A 19,234-nucleotide genomic window follows, 5' to 3' on the forward strand; every position below is an offset into this window, starting at 1 on the left:
GGAACAACAAACCAAACTCACTTCCATTGAGTCAATTCCCACTCATAGCAACACCGTAGGACAGAGGACAACTCATTCATCCTCTGGGTTTCCAAGACTAAATCTTTATAGAAGCAGCTTCATCTTTCTCCCATGGAGCAGGTGACAATAGATTTGAACCAATGACTGTGTGGTTAACAGTCCAATGCTTAACCCACTACACCACCAGGGCTCCTTGCAATAATACTACATCAAGTTGATTCCAGATGAAGGTCACCCTGTGTAGAGTTTCCAAGGACTGGGCTCACAGGTTTGAAACACAAATCTTGTAGTTAGCAGTCTAGTGCTCATACTACTGTGACACACCAGGACTACTGCAGCAACAGTGTTGTTGCTTTTAGGTGCTGGTGAGTTGGTTCAGACTCACAGTGACCAAATCAATAAACAACTGAATGAAATAATGTCCAGTCCTGCACCATTCTCACAATTGTTGTTACGCTTGAGTCCATGGCTGCTGCCACTATGCCACTCCTTCTCCCTGGGGTCTCCTGTTTTTCACTGACCCTCCAATTTACCAAGCATAACTTCCTTCTCCAGAGACTGGTCCTGATAATATGCCAGAAATATGAGAGAGGCAGTCTTATCATATTGACTTCTAAGGTGCATTCTGATTTTTTAGTTTTTCCAACACTACTTGTTTGTTCTTCTGGCAGTCCATGGTACTTTCAATACTCTTCTCCAACACCATAACTCAAATGCATTGATTCTTTAATGGGCTTCTTTCTTTATTCACTGTCCAACTATCACATACAGATAAGGCTACTGAAAATATTATGGCTTGGGTCAGGTACACTTTACTCCTCAAACTGACGTCTTTGCTCTTCAACACCTTAAAGAGGTCTTGTGCAGAAGATTTACCTTGTGCAATATGTTGCTTGATTTCTTGACTGCTGCTTCCATGAACATTGATTATGGATACAAACAAAATGAAGTTTTTGACAACTGCAATCCATTGTGTGGATCATGACACACTGTGGACAACACTGTGGAGAATGAATATTCTGGAATATTTAATTGTGCTCATGAGGAACCTGTACACAGAGCAAGAGGCAGTTGTTCAAAAAGAACAAGTGAATACCTAAAGGTTTAAAATTAGGGGAGTTATGTGTCAGGGTTGTATTCTTTCTCCATATTTATTCAATCTTTAAGGTCATCAAATAACCCAAGAAACTGGATCACACGAAGAAAAACATGGCATTAGGATTGGAGGAAGATTTATTAACAACCTGCAATAAGCAGATGATATAAACTTGCTTGCTGAAAGCAAAGAGCACTTCAAATACTTATTGATGAAGATCAAAGACCACAGCCTTCATTATGGGTTGCATTTTATTGTAAAGAAAACAAAAACCCTCATCACTGGAACAATAAACAATATCCATATAAATGCAGAAAAAAATTGAAGTTGTCATAGACTTTTTACTGGAATCAACCATCAGTACTCATGGAAGCAGCAGTCAAGAAATTAAATTATCTTTAAACACAAGACCTGTTTAAAGTGTTCAAGAGCAAAGATGTCAGTTTGAGGACTAAGGTGTGCCTGGCCCAAGCCATGGTATTTTCAATAACCTCATATGCACGTAACAGTTGGACAGTGAATAAGGAAGACCATAGAAGAATTGATGCATTTAAGTTATGGTGTTGGAGGAGAATATTTAAAGGACCATGGACTGCTAAAGGAAGAAACCAATCTATGTTGGAAGAAGTACAGCCAGATTGCTCCTTGGCAACCACGATGGCAAGACTTCATCTCTCACACTTCAGACTTATTATCAGGAGGGCCCAGTCCCTGGAGTAGGGTATCATGTTTGGCAAAGTGGAGTGTCAGAGAAAAAGAGGAAGATCCCCAATGAAATGGATTAGCACAGTGGTAGCAGCAACAGGCTCAGGTTGAGTAAAGATTGTGAGATTGGTGTAGGACCTGGCAGTGTTTCATTCTGTTGTGCAAAGCATCACTATGAATGAGTACCAACTTAATGGTACCTAACAACAACAAACAGTGTCGTACATCAAAACAGATCCTGAAATGTTCTTTATGATGAGGCATGCTGTGCAATTCCTCTTCAATTTGTCAGTCCTGGCATAGTAAACCATATGATTGTCAGATTCAAAATGACCAATACCAGTCCATTTCAACTCATTAAAGCCTATAAGGATGGAGTAATGTTGTACCGTCGTAGGGTAAGCACTGAAGCATGACGAGAGGTGGTTCAAACCCACCAATGTTCCTCAGAAACCCTCTTCAGAGTTGCCATGAGTCAGAGCTGACTTGGCAGTACTTACTAATGACAAGGATATCGACATTTATGTATTCTTTTCATTTTTTACAATTTCCAATTTTCCTAGATTCATACTTTGTACATTCTACATTCTGATTACTCATGAATGTTTGCAGCTGCATCTCCTTGTTCTGAGTTGTTCCCATCAGCAAATGAAGGTCCTGAAAGCTTTACTCCATTTGTGTCATCAAGGTCAACTGTACTTTGAGCAGTCAGCTCTTCCCCAGTTGTATTATGAATGCCTTCCAACCTGAAAGGTTCCTCTTCCAGCACTACATCTGATACCATTCTAGTGCTTTCACTACACTACCAGACCCTCCACCTTACCAAACATGATATCCTACTCCAGAGACTGGTCCCGCCTGACAATATAATATGTATGCCTTCCATTTCATTTTTGACAATTCCTGATTTTCCTAGATTCACACTTTGTACATTCCATGTTCCGATTATTAATGGATGTTTACAGCTATTTCTCTTCCTTTTGAGTTGTGACCTATCAGCAAATGAAGGTCCCACGGGCTTTTCTCCTATGGGCTTTACTCCATTTGTGTCATCATGGTCAACTCTACTTTGAGGAGGCAGCTCATCCCCAGTCACATTTTGAGTGTCTTCCGACCCGAGGGGCTCATTTTCTGGCACTGTATCTGACAGTGTTTCTCTGCTATTCATAAGGTTTTCAGTGACTAAATATTCAGAAATAGTCTGTCTCTCCTCCTTCCTAGTGTGTCTTAGTCTGGAAGCTCATCTGAAACCTGTCCACCATGGGTGACCCTGATGGCATTTCAAATACCAGTGACATAGCTTCCAGTATTCTAGTGCAAGACACAAGTCACCACAGTACAACACTGACAGACAAGAGGCAGGCAACAATACTAGAGTAGTGAAAATGCTGTGTATCTCAGTGACACGATAAGCCACAGTTTATAATTTCCTCTGCCAGATGGCTCCTGAGTAGGTGCCAGGAAGGATCGAACTGGAGAAGGGGGAACGGACCTTGAGTCACACAAAGATGGAAGAACAAATTTTTGCAGGTTTAATGTAGCTTGTGTCACTTGAAGTCACTGCTAGCAAGGCTGGTGATAGGACTAAACTTTAATTATTTTATAAACCTGAAGCATCGATTTCAACCTGAATCTCCACTTGGTCTGACAGAAAGTATGAGGATAATAAGACAATCACTAAACCCCAATGTTTGTTTCATCATATTAAATGTGGTAATGTACTTTGTGAGCTATGTAGCATTATTTTGAAATTATTTCTCTTGCATTAACCCTGAGACCTTGATATCATATGAGCAGACGACCACAGGTACCCTCTTTGACTTTGTCCCACATTATCTAGGACATTGCTGAACGACTGTATGGCCAATCTGAGCTCACAGGGCCTGATTAATTTCTTAATTCTATAGAGCTTAATAGAGTCCTGGTGTGGCACTGCAGGATAATGCACGAGACCACGAGGTCAGTTTGAATTTCAAGGTTGGTGGTTCAAACCCTATGCAGTAACTAAAGGTAGGAACTGACTCGATGGCACTTAACAACAACAACATAGAGCTTAATGGAGTCCTGGGTGTGGTGCTGTGGGATATGCACTGGACTGTTAATGGAAAGGTTGGCAGTTCAAACCCCAGAGTTGCTCTTTGGAAACCCTAAAATGTTTGCTATGCGTCAGAACCAAGTAGAAGGCGCAACAGCAACAACAACAAAACAGTGTGTGTGGAGATGGGTTACGATCTAATAATTACTAAACATCACATATTTAGATGGTGTTGTTGTTGTTATGTGCCATCGAGTCGGGTCCGACCCATAGCGACCCTGTACATGGTTTCCGAGGGTGTAAATCTTTACGGGAGTAGAAAGCCTCATCTTTCTCCCGTGGAGCGGCTGGTAGTTTCGAATCGCTGACCTTAAGGTTCACAGCCCGATTCGTAACCACTACGCTACCAGAGCTCCTTATATAATGCCTGAAAAATATCCCCTGGGAGTAATTAGCTTATAACCAGAATATGTATTAATACAATAATACATGTAGGTTTAAAGGTGTTCTCCACTTTACTGAAACTCAGTGAAACCATTTACTACCAGGAATAGGAATTATATGCCTCTTGGCCATGTTAAAAGTGCAATGTCTTCAATTTCTAATATGCCCATTTCATTTTTCAACTTTTTTTAGAATTTTGATTTTTCAATATACTTTTCAATATTATATTATTTCTTTGCAATGAGTTAGAGTCGACCGGATGGCTGTGGGTCTGGTTGTGTAAGTTAAAGACAAAGGAGTGCAACACACATTAGAAAAAGAAAAAAAAAAAATCAACTATATATCAGTGAATGACAAAAATCACTGGAAAAGCTCAAATATCTTCCAGTATAAATGCAAGGATAATGACTACTGATCCAATGGCTGCTGCTGCTGCTGTTGTTGTTGTTGTTGTTATGTGCTGTGGAGTCGGTTCCACCTCATAGAGATCCTGCAAAGGCTGTAAAACTTTACATGAGCAGAAAGCCTCTTCTTTCTCCCACAGAACTGCCAACCTAAGGTTAGCAGTCTAATTCATAACCACTACGCTACCAGAGTGCTGAGAGTGTTAGAAATTTATGATTTTTGCTAGGTAAGCACTGAAAATAATTGCTGGCCTAAAGTCAAAACTTTTCCCTCACATGTGTATGTTCCTGCAATTTTATAAATAAATATTAATGATTGCTGTGTACTATACTCTATATAGCCTAATGTTTCTTAACTCTATATATCTTAATGGAGATATTTACTTTGGAAAATAAGAAGATATTCAACATGTAACTTCCATTTTTACCTAACATTTTGCTAAAAGAAGGTGACAAAAAGAAACCATACTTATTTCAGAATTGCTGAAAACTCAAGTGCAAAACAAAACCATGTAGAATCTATATGATTTCAAAAGCAATTGTTTTTGACACAATAAAATAATACAGAGTGCCAGGGCTTCAGTGGAATAAAAAAAGAACAAATTTAGCTGAAGGTTTAACCATCAACTTCTCAAGTTGCATGATCAAAATGCAAAATCTTAAAACCATCTTGCCAAGTGATAGAATGGGTTTTGTTAACAACTGAGTTGTTCAATTTGCCTAAAAACTCAAAACCTTTGGAAACCTCAGAGGTGACTTCGTGACCTTTACTGTATTACAAATAGTACTGATGTTCAAGATCCACATCCATTATATGCTTGAATGAGCTCAGTATTTATTGTTCTTTCATATCATTAAAAGAGCTAAAAGGTTGGGAAAATGCATAATGTAAAGAAAGGTCAAGTGGTAATCATGGTGTGAAATGCTGTTACATGTGTAACTATAATAATTCTTTAGATTTTTCGCTCCCTGGAGAGGAAGTTGTTCAAAATTGTTCACCTACAAAGGTTTATTTTCTGCTAAATATAGCTCAGCAACTCTAAATGGGTGGAATTCGCCTGACCTTTTGCTCCTCGGCATCGGCGATGGCCTTTTCCCGGCTCACTTTCTCCGTCTGAAGGCCGATCTTTGTGACCAGAGCCTCAGCATCCACATTTCTCAGTTGCAACTCAGCTTCTTGAGAAGCAAGTCTGGCTTTGAGATCTTCAACCTAAACGAAAAGTCATCATTTTAAAGTAACCAGAATTGATTAAAAAACAAAGATCAGATTAAATTTTAAAAAATAAATAATTTAAAAACTGGATTTAGGGATCTCTTGTGGCAGTGTAGGATGAGCACTGGACTGTGAACCACAAGGTCGGCAGTTCAAACCCACCAGCTGCTCCTTGGAAATCCTATACAACTCAGTATGAGTTGGAACTGACTCGATGTCACTTAACAATAACAACACATTTATACATCCTTTTCTACCATGATTTTTTTTTGTTCCATTTGCAAAAATGCAACCCATTTTCAATGGCTTTGTGGGCAATAGAAATCGTTTGTATGAGTACTCACTAGAAGTTTTTCTTATCTGCTCAGTTCTATCCAGTCCGGGAAATGCCAACAGAGGTCTCCACCCAACCACACACCTTCCACCCCACCTGCTCTGCTGTGCAGCTCAAGCATTTGAAGCAGCAAATGCCTCGAGATGGTCTGCTTTGCCTTGCGTCCACCAACAAAAATGGCTGGAGGCTTTAGACAACTGGTATTTGGTCGACAGAAAATAGAATCAACTTGATGGCAGTGAGTTTGGTGTTAGACATGTTGAGGTGTCCTAAATACCTCTTGCCTATTTTCAGAGTGTCGTTGTTGTTGTTAAGTGCTGTTGAGTCGGTTCCGACCCATAGCGACTCTGTATAGGGTTTCCAAGGAGCAGCTGGTGAGCTTGAACCACAGACCTGAGGCTCAAAGTGACTTTGCAGTCCAGCACATTAACCCACAGTGCCACAACAAGATAGGAGTTTATTCTTATCAGGAGTCCCTAGTGATACCAACACTTAACACATCTGGTTGCTAACTGAAAGATGGGAGGTTTGAGTCTACCCAGAAGCACCTCAGAAGAAGGATTTGGTGATCTACTTCCAAAATATCAGCCACTGGAAATCCTATGGAGCACTGTTCCATTCTGAGACACATGGGGTCGCTATCAGTCAGAGTCAACTGGATTTGTTTTCTTCAAATATTAATATTTGATCTTATATAGCATTTAACTTATGACTGTGCACACAAACATTCAGCTTAATTAATATGAACTACGACAGACAACCATAAGAGACCTGTAGAACAAAAGTCCAGTCAGGGTCTTCAACGAGGAATCCTCCTTGGCCAACCATTAACTAACTTTACTCAGGGCATTACCACATTCACCTGTTACAAAGAATGGCTTTACCCTTTGTTTACCTGGGAACTCAGTAGATTCTGAATGTACCATTTAGGCTCCGGAAGTTTGAGGGTTATATAAATAAAAGCAGAAGTGGAGCGCTTGAAAGAAAAACAAGACCTACCTCCCTGATTCAGCTAGGATAAACACTTAACTGCTAATTGCAAAATCAGCAGTTCAAACCCACCAGTTTCTTGTGGAAATCCTACATCGGGTTGCTATGAGTAGAAACCGACTCACTGGCACACAAGCAGCTTTGTATATCATAATAATTAACTCTCTGTTCCGTTTACTTTCTAAAAGTGTAAGTACTACCATTTTAAAAAATTATCAAAGCAAAGAACAATCATCACTACTTGGTTTGACTCAACTGCTAAAGGGGCAGGTCAGTGGTATCAGGTTGAACAACATCGCACTATTATAAGTGAGCAATCTTGCAACTCCATTCCACTACAGTTTATGTAACCCTAAAGATAAAAGGTGTGATTGTTACAGTGATTGCTCCTTGGACTATTCAAGTTAAAGAGTAGATGGATTTTTAGCCTCTGTATGAACTCAGGGTAACTGTACAAAGATGCTTGCTTCTCTGAAACTAGCATAATGTTAGGCTACAGTCAAAAGAGTCATCCAACAGACTAGGAAGAAACTACAGTATTTCAAGCCTGAATTTCTGTTTCTAAGGAGGCTGTTAGTTCTGAAATATCCAAAGTGACTCAAGCCTTGGATGCGAGACCTGATCTATAAAGAAAGGTCACTGAGGCCATCTGTGTTAGTTCTGAAATATCCAAAGTGACTCAAGCCCTGGATGTGAGACCTGATCTATAAAGAAAGGTCACTGAGGCCATCTGTGATGATCTAAGTTGATGTCTAGAGAGGGGTTGTTGTTGTTAAGTGCCATTGAGTCTTTGGACTCATAATGACCCTATACAGGGTTTCCACAGAGCACTGGTAGGTTTGAACAGCTGACCTTGCGGTTCTTAGTCCAATGCTGATCCCTACAGTGCTCCACAACCATTAAAGGGGTTTACAGCTTACTGTAACGGATACACGTCAGTGAGGCTTAGATGCTAATATTTTCAAATGGCATGGATATATCCAACTCTGTGGCATTGCTTTAGGCAGACCTGTAGACAGCACATGTTCCAAGATGAAGTCATTTTGTTCCCCACACAACCTGATCTTATACTATAAGGCTTTGACGCTCTCCACATCAGAAATCGTGCTTCCTTTTCATAAGAATTTGAATTTTAAACTATTCATTAATTCTGCCACTCTTCTGATATTAAGCACAGATGGGAGGCAGTGTGATTCATGGGAGAGATGCAAGTTGGATTCCCAGCCCCCACCCATCAGTGGGGGCTTGTATGCTTTATGTTGCTGAACTGGTTTCAACTGGTTCCAGACCAAGATGAAGTAGGAAAAAGGTCTGGTGACCTACTGAAAAAATTCAGCCAATGAAAATCCATGGATCATAAGGGTTTGATCCACAGCTGATGTTGGGAAGGGCACAGGATCTGGGTAGCACTTTGTTCCACTGTGCACAGGGCCACCAAGATTCGGGAGCAGTTGTAATGGCAGGTAAGAGCAGTGGCAGCACCAACTTGCAAACTCCCACTAACTGGCAGAAATCACCTGTAGGTTTTCCATCAAGACCTGGGCGTTTTCTTCAAAGACTTTCTGCTGTTTTTAATCAAGGGAGAACAAAGAGACCCCAAGCAGCCCTTGGAAGACACCAAGAATCAGCTCTTCCTCTCTTCCTTCCTCCTCACCTTCACCTCCCTGGTTCACAAACAGACAATAGAATATTACTAGGAAACCACAGACTCTCTCCATATTCTTTCACCATACTGATTCAACCTGTATGCTGAGCAGCTAATTTGAGAAGACAGATTATATGAATAAGAATGAGGTATCAGGATTGAAGGAAGGCTATGGTTCTGACCCATAGCGACCCTGTAGAAGATTTCCAAGGAGCGGCTGTTGAGCTTTAGCCACTGACCTTGCAGTTCAAGCTGGCTTTGCAGTCCAGTGCATTAACCCACAACGCCACACCAAGACTCGCAGCCAAGAATTTTAACCATTTGTATCACCCAGGGACTCACATGGGTGAGAGAGTAATACTAATCAAACAGCAGCTTCACCACTCTGTGGCTTACACTTTTTCAGCCTCTTATGAAAACTATAGTAGTAACATCCACTTCATGAAGTCTGAGACCAAAGATTGTAGCTCCATCCCTGTTGTTAAGTGTCAAGTCGTTTCCAACTCATAGTAACCCTGTATAGGGTTTCCAAGGAATGGCTGGTGGGTTTAAAATGTTGATCTTGCAGTTAGCAGTCCAGTGCTTATCCTACAGTGTCATACCAGGACTCCCCTAGGTGACAAAATTCCTACCAATATGCCCAGAGCACCAAAGAAGTCAGAGACAAGAGAGCGGAACCAGCTTCCTCTGCTCGCTTCAATATCTTCTCCATTGAGCGAGCCCAAGGAGAGATGGTATCTCCCAAACCAGTTTGATAGAGTAATTGTCCAACCTTTTTCTAGGCTTGGAAAGCTATAGTAATACCAGTGTGTTCTATGTATGCTCCATCTGCACATTTTCTCAGTTGTTGGGTGCCTTGAAGTCAATTCTGATTCACAGTGACCCGATGTAGTCGAGGAGAACTGCCCCATAAGGTTTTACAGGCAACAATCTTGGCTGGGGCAGATCACCAGGTCTTTCTGGGCATTTTGTAAGTTGCAGTGTACTCTGACTTATGGTAACCTCACGCACAAATGAACGAAATACTGGCCAGTCCTATACCAACCTCATGATCACTTATGGATTGGACTGTTGTGATTCCTTGTGTTTTCATTGTTTCACTGGCTCTTCCTTCCCAGTCTGTTAGTCTCAGATCTCCACTACAACCTACTAAGCATCATAGTTGTTAAGCACCATTGAGTCAGTTCTGACCCAGATCAGCCCTGTATAGGGTTTCCAAGGCGTGGCTGGTGAGCTTGAACTGCTGGCCTTGCGGTCCAAGCTGACTTTGCAGCTCAGTGCATTAACCCACAGCGCCACACCAGCATCATAGCAACATGCCAACTCCCACTGACGTGAGGTACCCTGGTTGGCAGTTGAACCCAGATCTCCTGTAAGCATGCTGAGAATTCTGCTATTGAACCGTATCTTGTATAAATGGGCTCAAATGCTTTCTCAACAGGAAATGCATTGTTTTGTCTTTTTTTTACCTAAAGAGAATTCATAAAATTCATAGAATTCATCGGTAAGAATATGTTCTGGGCATACCTGAGAAGCTGTGGTTTTGAGTTTCTGAATGCCATTCACCAAGTGCTCCCTTTTCTGGGAAACTTCTTCTTGCTTCTTCTTCAACAGGTTTTTAAACAGTGAGATTTGTTCAAGAAAGCTCTTTGGGGTGGTATAGTTGTGCCTTCTCTCATTCTGGTAATACCTGGTACTCATTTCATTTACGCTCGTGTGAACATGTGCCATAAAAAGGCTAATGGAATCTTTGTTCAGCAGCTGAAAACATAAAACAATGCAATTCATATTGCATACTCTTACTCTCAGGGAAAACACAATAATTAAAAAAAAAAAAAGCAGCAGCAAAATGTACAGTAGTGTCCCCTCCCTAAAGGCAGAGCAATTTACAGCAGAGTCTAGGAAAAATTGTTTAATCTTTTAGAGATATCCACACAATTAGCCAGATTATAATAAAGCATTCAATTTATACTAACCATCTTCTTGCCAAATAGACAAAGGATTTTTATGTCCTCCACATACCAAAGCCAAAAGCCATCACATAACACAAGCATGCATGACTATTCACAATTAGATTTTTGTCTGTCAAATATGAGGAACAGGAAATGGAGAAATTAAGGCACAATACACTGAGAAGAATTTTCTGGTATTGCTTTCAAATGAAATTTTACTTGAACAGTTCCCCAAACCCTGTAAAGCCACTTGAAACTTAAAAAAACACACAACAAAAAACAGAAACAGAAATGCAGAATTTTATGACACTGGGGGTTCATACATTAGCTTGAAATGTCATTTGAACCACAATGTTGGCAGTTCAAGGTCACCAGCCACTACTTGGAAACCCTATTATGGGTCAGAGACTTGACAGTACTTAACAACAACATAGAAAAGTAATCTGGAGGGGTAGGGTATAAAAGTCAGTGCTGGAAGAACAATATCATGATAGCTTTTATTTCCATTTAAAAATAGAGAAAGAAAGCCCTCCTTTGCAGCTGACTGGAAAACTTCCCACTATCCATTTTTTTCATTTTGTCCTCTATGACTTCTGAAGTAGTTAACTTTTTAATTTGTAGAGTCACATCTCCCTCATTTTAATGATTATTTATTGCATTCTGTACAAGATGGACCAGGCTCAATTAATCAAGGGAAGCCGAAAAATCAATTAATATGAATTAAATGAGCTACACTAACTCTTAGGAAAGTCACACATAATTTACCAAAGTGTTGTCAATAACGCACGGACATCTTTGGGAAAATTGCTCACAAATGGCTGGTGATGCAGTTACACGTTTCAAACCTGGGCCATTAACATCACAACCAGAGGTGTGAGGAGAGACATGCCAATTCTTGTTGGTGAAAAAAAAAAAAAAAAAAACCAGCTCCGGAGCAGCCTCTTTTAAAACCCGGCTTTCATGAAAAGTTCCCAAATGGGTTGAAAATATGTATGCAAGGGGTTATTCTGTGCATTAAAATTCCATCTCATTACTAACTGAAATAAGCTTATTTTTAAAAGCAGAAGTTAAACAGAGTGACATGAATCCTGAGTGTTCTTTGTTCCTAGTAGAGTAAGTATTACCAATCAGTGGGCACAGAAAAAAAAATCAAATTTATAAGCAAGTTATACAAACTCCACATGCATTTTCTCTTCCCGGGGGATTTATTTTTCAAAACAGTCAGACTTCAATGTAAACATGGGCAGAAATTCACTCCTGTCTTGTCTTGCATTAACTTACATTAAAAGTGTCCACTTATCTTTCTACAAAAAAGATAGATACTTTTCCTCAGCCAAGTGCAACCTCCTTAAAAGGAAACAAAAAAACAAAACAGAAAAAAACCCACAAAACAAAAACTTGGCTTCTAACCAATCATGATTCTTTTGAGGAGGCTCCTGGACTGCCCTGAAAAGCTCTCTTTAACAACAGTTTCATTTGTAAATCGGGAATGGAAGAAGTGGTTTCCGGTAGAGCTGGAAGTGGCCTGAGACAACTTGTCTCAATGGGGCAAAATGACTATTGTTATCAGCCTTAACAAAATGGCACAGCATGGGAGACTTGCAGAGCCAGGGAGCAGCTGGTTGTAATTCACACTGTTTTTCAGAAAACTCTAATCGTTCCAGAACAGACCTCTTTGATGACTGGTCTTCCCTGCACTCTCAATTTGTCACTTTCTCTTATGATAAGGTCAGCAGTGACAGCACTTCCTGACATTAACAGCTGTGGCTTTTAAAAGGGTCATTGTAGAACTACTAATTGCAGTAATTTCATTAGCATGAATTATTTATTCTGCCATTCATTTATCTCCAGTTTTCTTTTTGGCGGGGAGTGGGGAGATGGCTGCTGGGCTGCAGCAGCCATGGCAAAGCAATGCTGGGTTTTTCACCAGGAAGCCTTTTAGAGTCCCCAGTGAAGAGCATCATTCTTGCTAGAATTGGCCCTTTAATGAAAACCAGTTAATGCCATTTTGGAATCATATAGCAGCCAATCCTGGAGAAGGCAAAAATAAAAATAAGCCAATTGCCAGTATCAAATGGTGATAAATCCAAGGTTTCCCCGCTAAGACGCTTTGAAAAACAGTGCTACCCCAATGTAAAAACAAATGCAAAAATGGAACTGCTTTTTTGCTCACGTTAAGAAAAAGTGTTTAATTTCTACTCTCTTGAGTGGCTCAATGAAAACACAGTAATATAAACAAATTCCTGCTACTTGGTGTGACACAGTTCTGGGGCAGGACCAGTCACCGCTGCTCCAAGTAGTGGTGGTGCTGGTTGTGTGCCATGGAGTCGATTCCGACTCATAGCGACCCTGCACAGGGTTTCCGAGGCTGTAAATCTTTACGGGAGCAGAATGCCTCATCTTTCTCGCGCGGAACCGCTGGTAGTTTCAAACTGCTGACCTTGTGGTTCACAGCCCGATTCGTAACCACTACGCTGGTCAAATGTTTGTGAAAGCTAGTGGTCAGTATTATGCCAGACAGCAGAGAGTCCTATGGAAACCTGGTATTAGGAGACTGGCACGAAATCAAATATTGTAAGTATTATCAGGATTGTAGATAAGAGGAGGCATCAAACATATCATGAAAAAATTCTATTATCTTCTAATTCTATGTTTCCACCTACTTTATGAAGTCCTGTCGTATTTGCAAGCCCACATTGTTGGTGGTGTGTGCTGTCGAGTTGGTTCCGACTCATAGAGACCCTGTACAGGGTTTCCAAGATTGTAAATCTTTGATGCAGGAGAAAGCCTCATCTTTCTCCTGCGGAGTGGCTGGTGAATTCAAACCACCGACCTTGTGGTTCGCAGTCCAGTATTTATCCTACAGAGCCATCACACTCCCACCAAAGACAATACTGACCTGTGATTTTTAAACTTCAATTTTCAAGAGGATTGCACGATAGGAAGGAAATAAGGCAGCACAAATGGAAGGCAAAGGGAAAGGAAATACTTTCTTAAAGTTTATCACACGTAATGCTATATACCTACAATAATAGTTGTTGAGAATTCCCTCATAAATTATTCCTATACTTTTTAATAATTTCAAACTGCTACACTAAAAAGCAAAAATGTAGTTGCCATCAAGTTGATTCTAACTCATGGTCACCCCGTGTGTGTTGGAGTAGAACTGGGGTTTCAATGGCTGCTTTTTCAGAAGTAGATAGCTAGATCTTTCTTCAGAGTGACTTCAGGCTACACCTGGACCCCCAACTCTTCTGCTAGCAGCAGAATGCACTAACAGCTTGCACCGTTCAGGGGGGGCTCCCATGGAGTCTTGTTTATACTTTCAGCTATTTTGGAGCTGGTAAAGTAGTACATATATTAATTAGATGCTTGTGGTTTGTAAGGTTGGTTTCTTAAATAAAGAAGACTTCATAAAGCACAAAATGAGTGCATTTTAGCACCTTGCCTAAGCTTCTTGGAATGCTAAGATTTCCTTGTGGAAAAAGAATCTAGAGGCAGTCTGGGACACAGTGTTTGAATCTGATGAACTAGGGTAGAGTTCCACTTCTATAAAATATTTCTGTTTTCTGTAGATCTTTCTGACCACAAAATCAGTGGTTAGAATTTGGTCACTCCTTTTTAGTTTTCCTTCCACTCCTCAAAATAGCCAAGCCCTTGTGCAATATAGTAATGATAAGGATTTGAGCTTATAGGATGTGGGTCAAACTGCAGATGGGTCCACCACCAATATATAGCTGATGGTCCCTCAGAAGGTTGGAGTGAGGATTAGGGGTGGTGGTCAATGTAAATTCTCAGGGCATTCCTTCTGCCATTGGAGATGGTAGTTAGCAGTAACAGCAGTCCTAGTTACCACTACAAAGGGCAGCAACAAGTGTTAACTGCAGTTCTTCATACAGATTTCTGAATTGCATGCTGGCTCTGTTTCTTTCTTTCTTAGGGGAATGTATTTTGTTGTTAGTTGCTTGGGCCTTTTCACCTGGGAGCTTTAATTTTCCAGATCAAGTACTGTACTGGCATCAGACACAATCAAATACAGCAATCTTTGAGAGGCGTTTCCAATCGCCATTTTTTTTTTTCTCTCTCTCTGTCTCACTAAACTTTGTTTTAATGGGTCTCAAAATTCTGTGACAATCACCAATGGTTTTTGACAGGACAAAGAAAGAGATGAATGAGGACAGAGGAAGGCATGAGTAGGTAAAAGGGAACCCAGCTACCTCTCCTACAGCAAGCCAGTAAGGCAGGAGATGTGGCAGCTGGTTCTTCTACTGAGGCTGACTCTACAGAAAAGCCATGAAAACTACAACTTGGGGATAACTTAATTTAATATTGTCAACCTTCTGGTTTCAGAGAAAGTCTAAGCTCCAGGAAGCTATAAAAAGTAGATGTGATTTCTAAAGTTGCTTTTTTAAAAAAACAAAAACATTTTGCTGGGCTTTTACACATCAAAATAGTTTCCCATTTAACAATCCATGTTGCTAAGTGCCATCAAGTCGGGTCGACTCATAGCAATTCTGTATAGGGATTCTGAGGAGCAGCTCTTGGATTTGAACTACTAACGTTGTGGTTCACAGTCCAGTGCTGATCTGCAGCACCATACCAGGAGTGCTAACAATCCAAAGGCATGTTTTTCTGTGTCATTAGTTGCTGTCCCCACAGTGTGTCAGCACTCTTCCCATTTCTACTCTGGCCTCCCCTTTTCTGAGGCTAAACATTGGGTGGCTAACCTCAAGGTCAGTGATTCAATCCCACCAGCTGCTCTGAGGGAGAAAGATGAGGCTGTCTGCTTCTGTAAAGATTTACAGTCTCTAAGGAGTTCTTCTCTGTGCTACACAGGGTTGCTATGCATTGAAATTGACTTGACGGTGATATGTTTGGCTTAGGTTTGGTTCCCCTTTTCCATCTCGCCAATGTCCCTGATGCTCTTTGTCTTCTCATCTTTGCTTTTGGGCACATGTTGCCTGTTTGGTCTTATACAGTGTACTGCTCTAAAAGGCACTTTCCTCCCAAGTGTTATTGTTTATTATTTGGCTGAAAGGAGACTTCTGGAAGTAGCTTCAAATCCAGGTTAAAATAATATTTCAGGGTGATAGTTTTGGGGATTCCTTAAGTCTCCATCATTCTTGTAAGTTTGCTATCTTTAATGAATTTGAGTTTTGTTCTACATTTTTGACCCCATTCTAACTGGACTTTCCACTGTGTCCCTGGTCAGAGTGGGCAGTTGTGGTAGGCAGGCACCATCTAGTTCTCTGGTGTCAGACCAGAAGACACTGTGATTCACGTGGTCCATTAATTCTGCTGGCTAATCTCTCCCTTTACTCTTGGGTTTCCCTCACTCTACTTTGCTCCAGATGGTAGAGACCAATAATTGTGTGTCAGACAGCCACTTGTAAACTTCTCAGACCCCAGACACTACTCTACAAACTAGGATGTAAACTATTAACTTTATGAACTATGTTATGCCAACTGATCTATATATCCCCTGAGACTATAGTCCTTAGCTTTCAAACAACTGCCACAGTACACTGACAGGGAACTGTCAGAAATTCAACCTAAATTCACAGGAAGATGTAGAACGAGGGATATTATTAGTGACATCAGATGAATCTTGGCTGAAAGTCCAGGAACCCAGTCATACAAGGTGTTTTGATATGTCTAAGAAATTTTCATAGCTGTTCCCCCTACATGTTTTTATAGGAGTTTCTGGTATGCAAAGTTTGACAGCAAGGTCAGATTGAATTCCAAGGTTGGCAGTTCAAATCCACTAGATGCTCCTCAGAAACCCTCTAAAGAGTCACTATGAGTCAGAACTGACTCAATGCACGAAACAACACACACACACACATATATATCTATATATATACACACACACAGATTTCTGGTATGGCACTCTAGAATCAGCACTGGACTGCTAAACACAAGGTCAGCAGTTCAAACAAACTAGCTGCTTACTGGAAACCCTATATTGGATTGATATGCGATAAAGCCGACTCAACCGTACTTAACAACAACAATATAACCATAGAGTACTCAAATGCCCTTTGATAAGTCCTCCTCCATGTATAATAGCATGCACATTTACCTGTGTGTTGTCAACTGCTTTCAAGTCGGTTCCTACTCATTGATGTTAGGTGCCATTGAATCAGTACCAACTCATAGCAACCTTATGCACAACAGAACAAAAGACTGTCCGGTCCTGCGCCAATCTCAAAATTATTGCAACACTTGAGTCCATTGCTGCTGCCACTGTGCCAATTCATCTTGTTAGGGGTCTTCCTCTTTTTCTTCGACCCTCCACTTTACCAGCATGATGTCTTCCTCCAGGGTCTGGTCCCTCCTGATAATATGTCCAAAATATGTCCAAAGTATGTGAGATGAAGTCTCATCATCCTGGTTTCTAAGGAACATTCGGCTGTACTTCTAATATAGATTTTTTTTTGTTGTTCTTTTGGCAGTCCATGGTCTTTTAATATTCTCCTCCAACACTCAAATGTATCAATTCTTCCACGGTCTTCCTTATCCAATGTCCAACTTCCACATGCACATGAGGTTATTGAAAATACCATAGCCTGAATCAGGCACATTTTAGTCCTCAAGCTGACATCTTTGCTCTTCAACACTTTAAAGAGGTCTTGGGCAACAGATTTGCCTAATGCAATACACTGTTTGATTTCTTGACTGTTGCTTCCATGAGTGTTTACAGTTGATCTGAGCAAAATGAAGTCTTTGACAAATTCAATCTTTTCTCCATTTGTATGGATGTTGTTTAAAATTGGTCCAGTGGTGAGGAGACTGTGGTCTTTGATCTTCATCAGTAAACATGTTAAGTTCTCTTTGCTCTCAGCAAGTAAGGTTGTATCATCTACATAATGGAGGTTGTTAATGAGTCTTCCTCCAATCCAGGTGCCACGTTCTTCTTCATTATAATTCAACTTCTCAGATTATTTGCTCAGCATACAGATTGAATAAGTATGGTGAAATCCATACAGCCCTACCACATACCTTTCCTGATTTAAAACCAGTTAGTGCCCTCTAGTTCAGTTTGAACAACTGCATCTTGGTCTAGGTACAGGTTCCACATGAACACAATTAAGTGTTCTGGAATACTCATTCTCCACCATTATTGTCCATAACTTGTCATGATCCACACAATCTAAAGCCTTTATGTAGTCAATAAAGCACAGGTAAACATCTTTCTGGTATTCTCTACTTTTAGTCAAGATCCATCTTGCGTCAGCAATGATACCACTTTTTCCAAATTCCCATCTGAATCTGGACTGAACCTCTGGGATCTCCCTCTCAATGTACTGCTGCAGCCACATTTGAATTATCTTTAGCAAAATTTTATTTGCATTCCATTGAGTTACCTGTCTTTGGAAGTGACACAGATATGGAACCCTTTCAAACAGTTGACCAGGTAGCTCTTTTTCAAATTTCTTGGCAAAGAAGAGTGAAAGCCTCTACGACTGCCTCAGTTAGTTGAAATATTTTAATTTGTATTCCATCAATTTCTGGAGCCTTGTTCTTTGCTAATGCCGTCAGTGCACCTTGGATGTCTTCCTTCACTGCTTCTGGGTCTTGATCATATGCTACCTCTTATAATAGTCAGGCATCAACCATTCCTTTTTGGTACAGTGACTGTGTATTCCTTGTATCTTCTTTTGCTGCTTTCTGCATCATTCAATATTCTGCCCAGAGAATCCTTCAATATTATAAATCAAGGCTTGAATTCTTTTTTCAGTTCTTTCAAACTGAGAAATGCCGAGCATGTTCTTCCCTTTTGCTTTCTCTAACACCAAGTCTTTGGCTCAGCTCATTATAATATTGAACTTTGTCTTTTTGAGCTATCCTTTGAAATTTCCTGTTCAGCTCTTTTACTTCCTCATTTCTTCCATTTGCTTTAGCATCTCCATGCTGGAGGGCAAGTTTTAGAGTCTCTTCTGACATCCATTTTGGGAATTCCCTTCTTTCTTAACTTCTTAATGACCTTTGTTTTCTTCCTCTCTGGTGTTTTTTATGTCATCCCACAACTCTTCTGGTCTTTGTTCACTAGTGTCTCATGCATCATCTCAAATCTGTTCTTGAGATGATCTCTAAATTCTGGTGGGATATGTATTTTGGTTCTTGAAGACTTTAAAAAATATTTTCTTCAGTTTCAGACTGAACTTTCATATAAGCAACTGATGGTCTATTCAACAGTATTCTGCTGGCCTTATTTTGGCTGATGAAATGAAGAAGCATTGGCTTTGCAAAACTTATCATGCAATCTTCAGCAGCATTTCTATCACCAAGGCCATATTTTCCAACTACAGAGCCTTTCTCTTTATTTCCAACCTTTGCATTCCAATTGCTAGTAATTACCAATACATATCCACCACTGCTCTGTCAGGTTGTC

General features: G+C 40.4%; 1 protein-coding gene across 1 annotated transcript in view; it reads right to left on the minus strand.

The window, feature by feature from the left end:
- DNAH11 (dynein, axonemal, heavy chain 11) overlaps nt 1–19,234 on the minus strand; it is a 436,577-nt gene that overhangs the window by 142,925 nt on the left and 274,418 nt on the right. Inside the window, 2 exon segments of the mRNA XM_006832223.1 lie at nt 5,769–5,915; nt 10,415–10,648. Of these exon segments, the coding sequence (XP_006832286.1) occupies nt 5,769–5,915; nt 10,415–10,648 (381 nt within the window).

Source organism: Chrysochloris asiatica, unplaced genomic scaffold, assembly GCF_000296735.1.
Source record: "Chrysochloris asiatica unplaced genomic scaffold, ChrAsi1.0 scaffold00006, whole genome shotgun sequence".
In the NCBI taxonomy this organism is placed as follows: Eukaryota; Metazoa; Chordata; class Mammalia; order Afrosoricida; family Chrysochloridae; genus Chrysochloris; species Chrysochloris asiatica.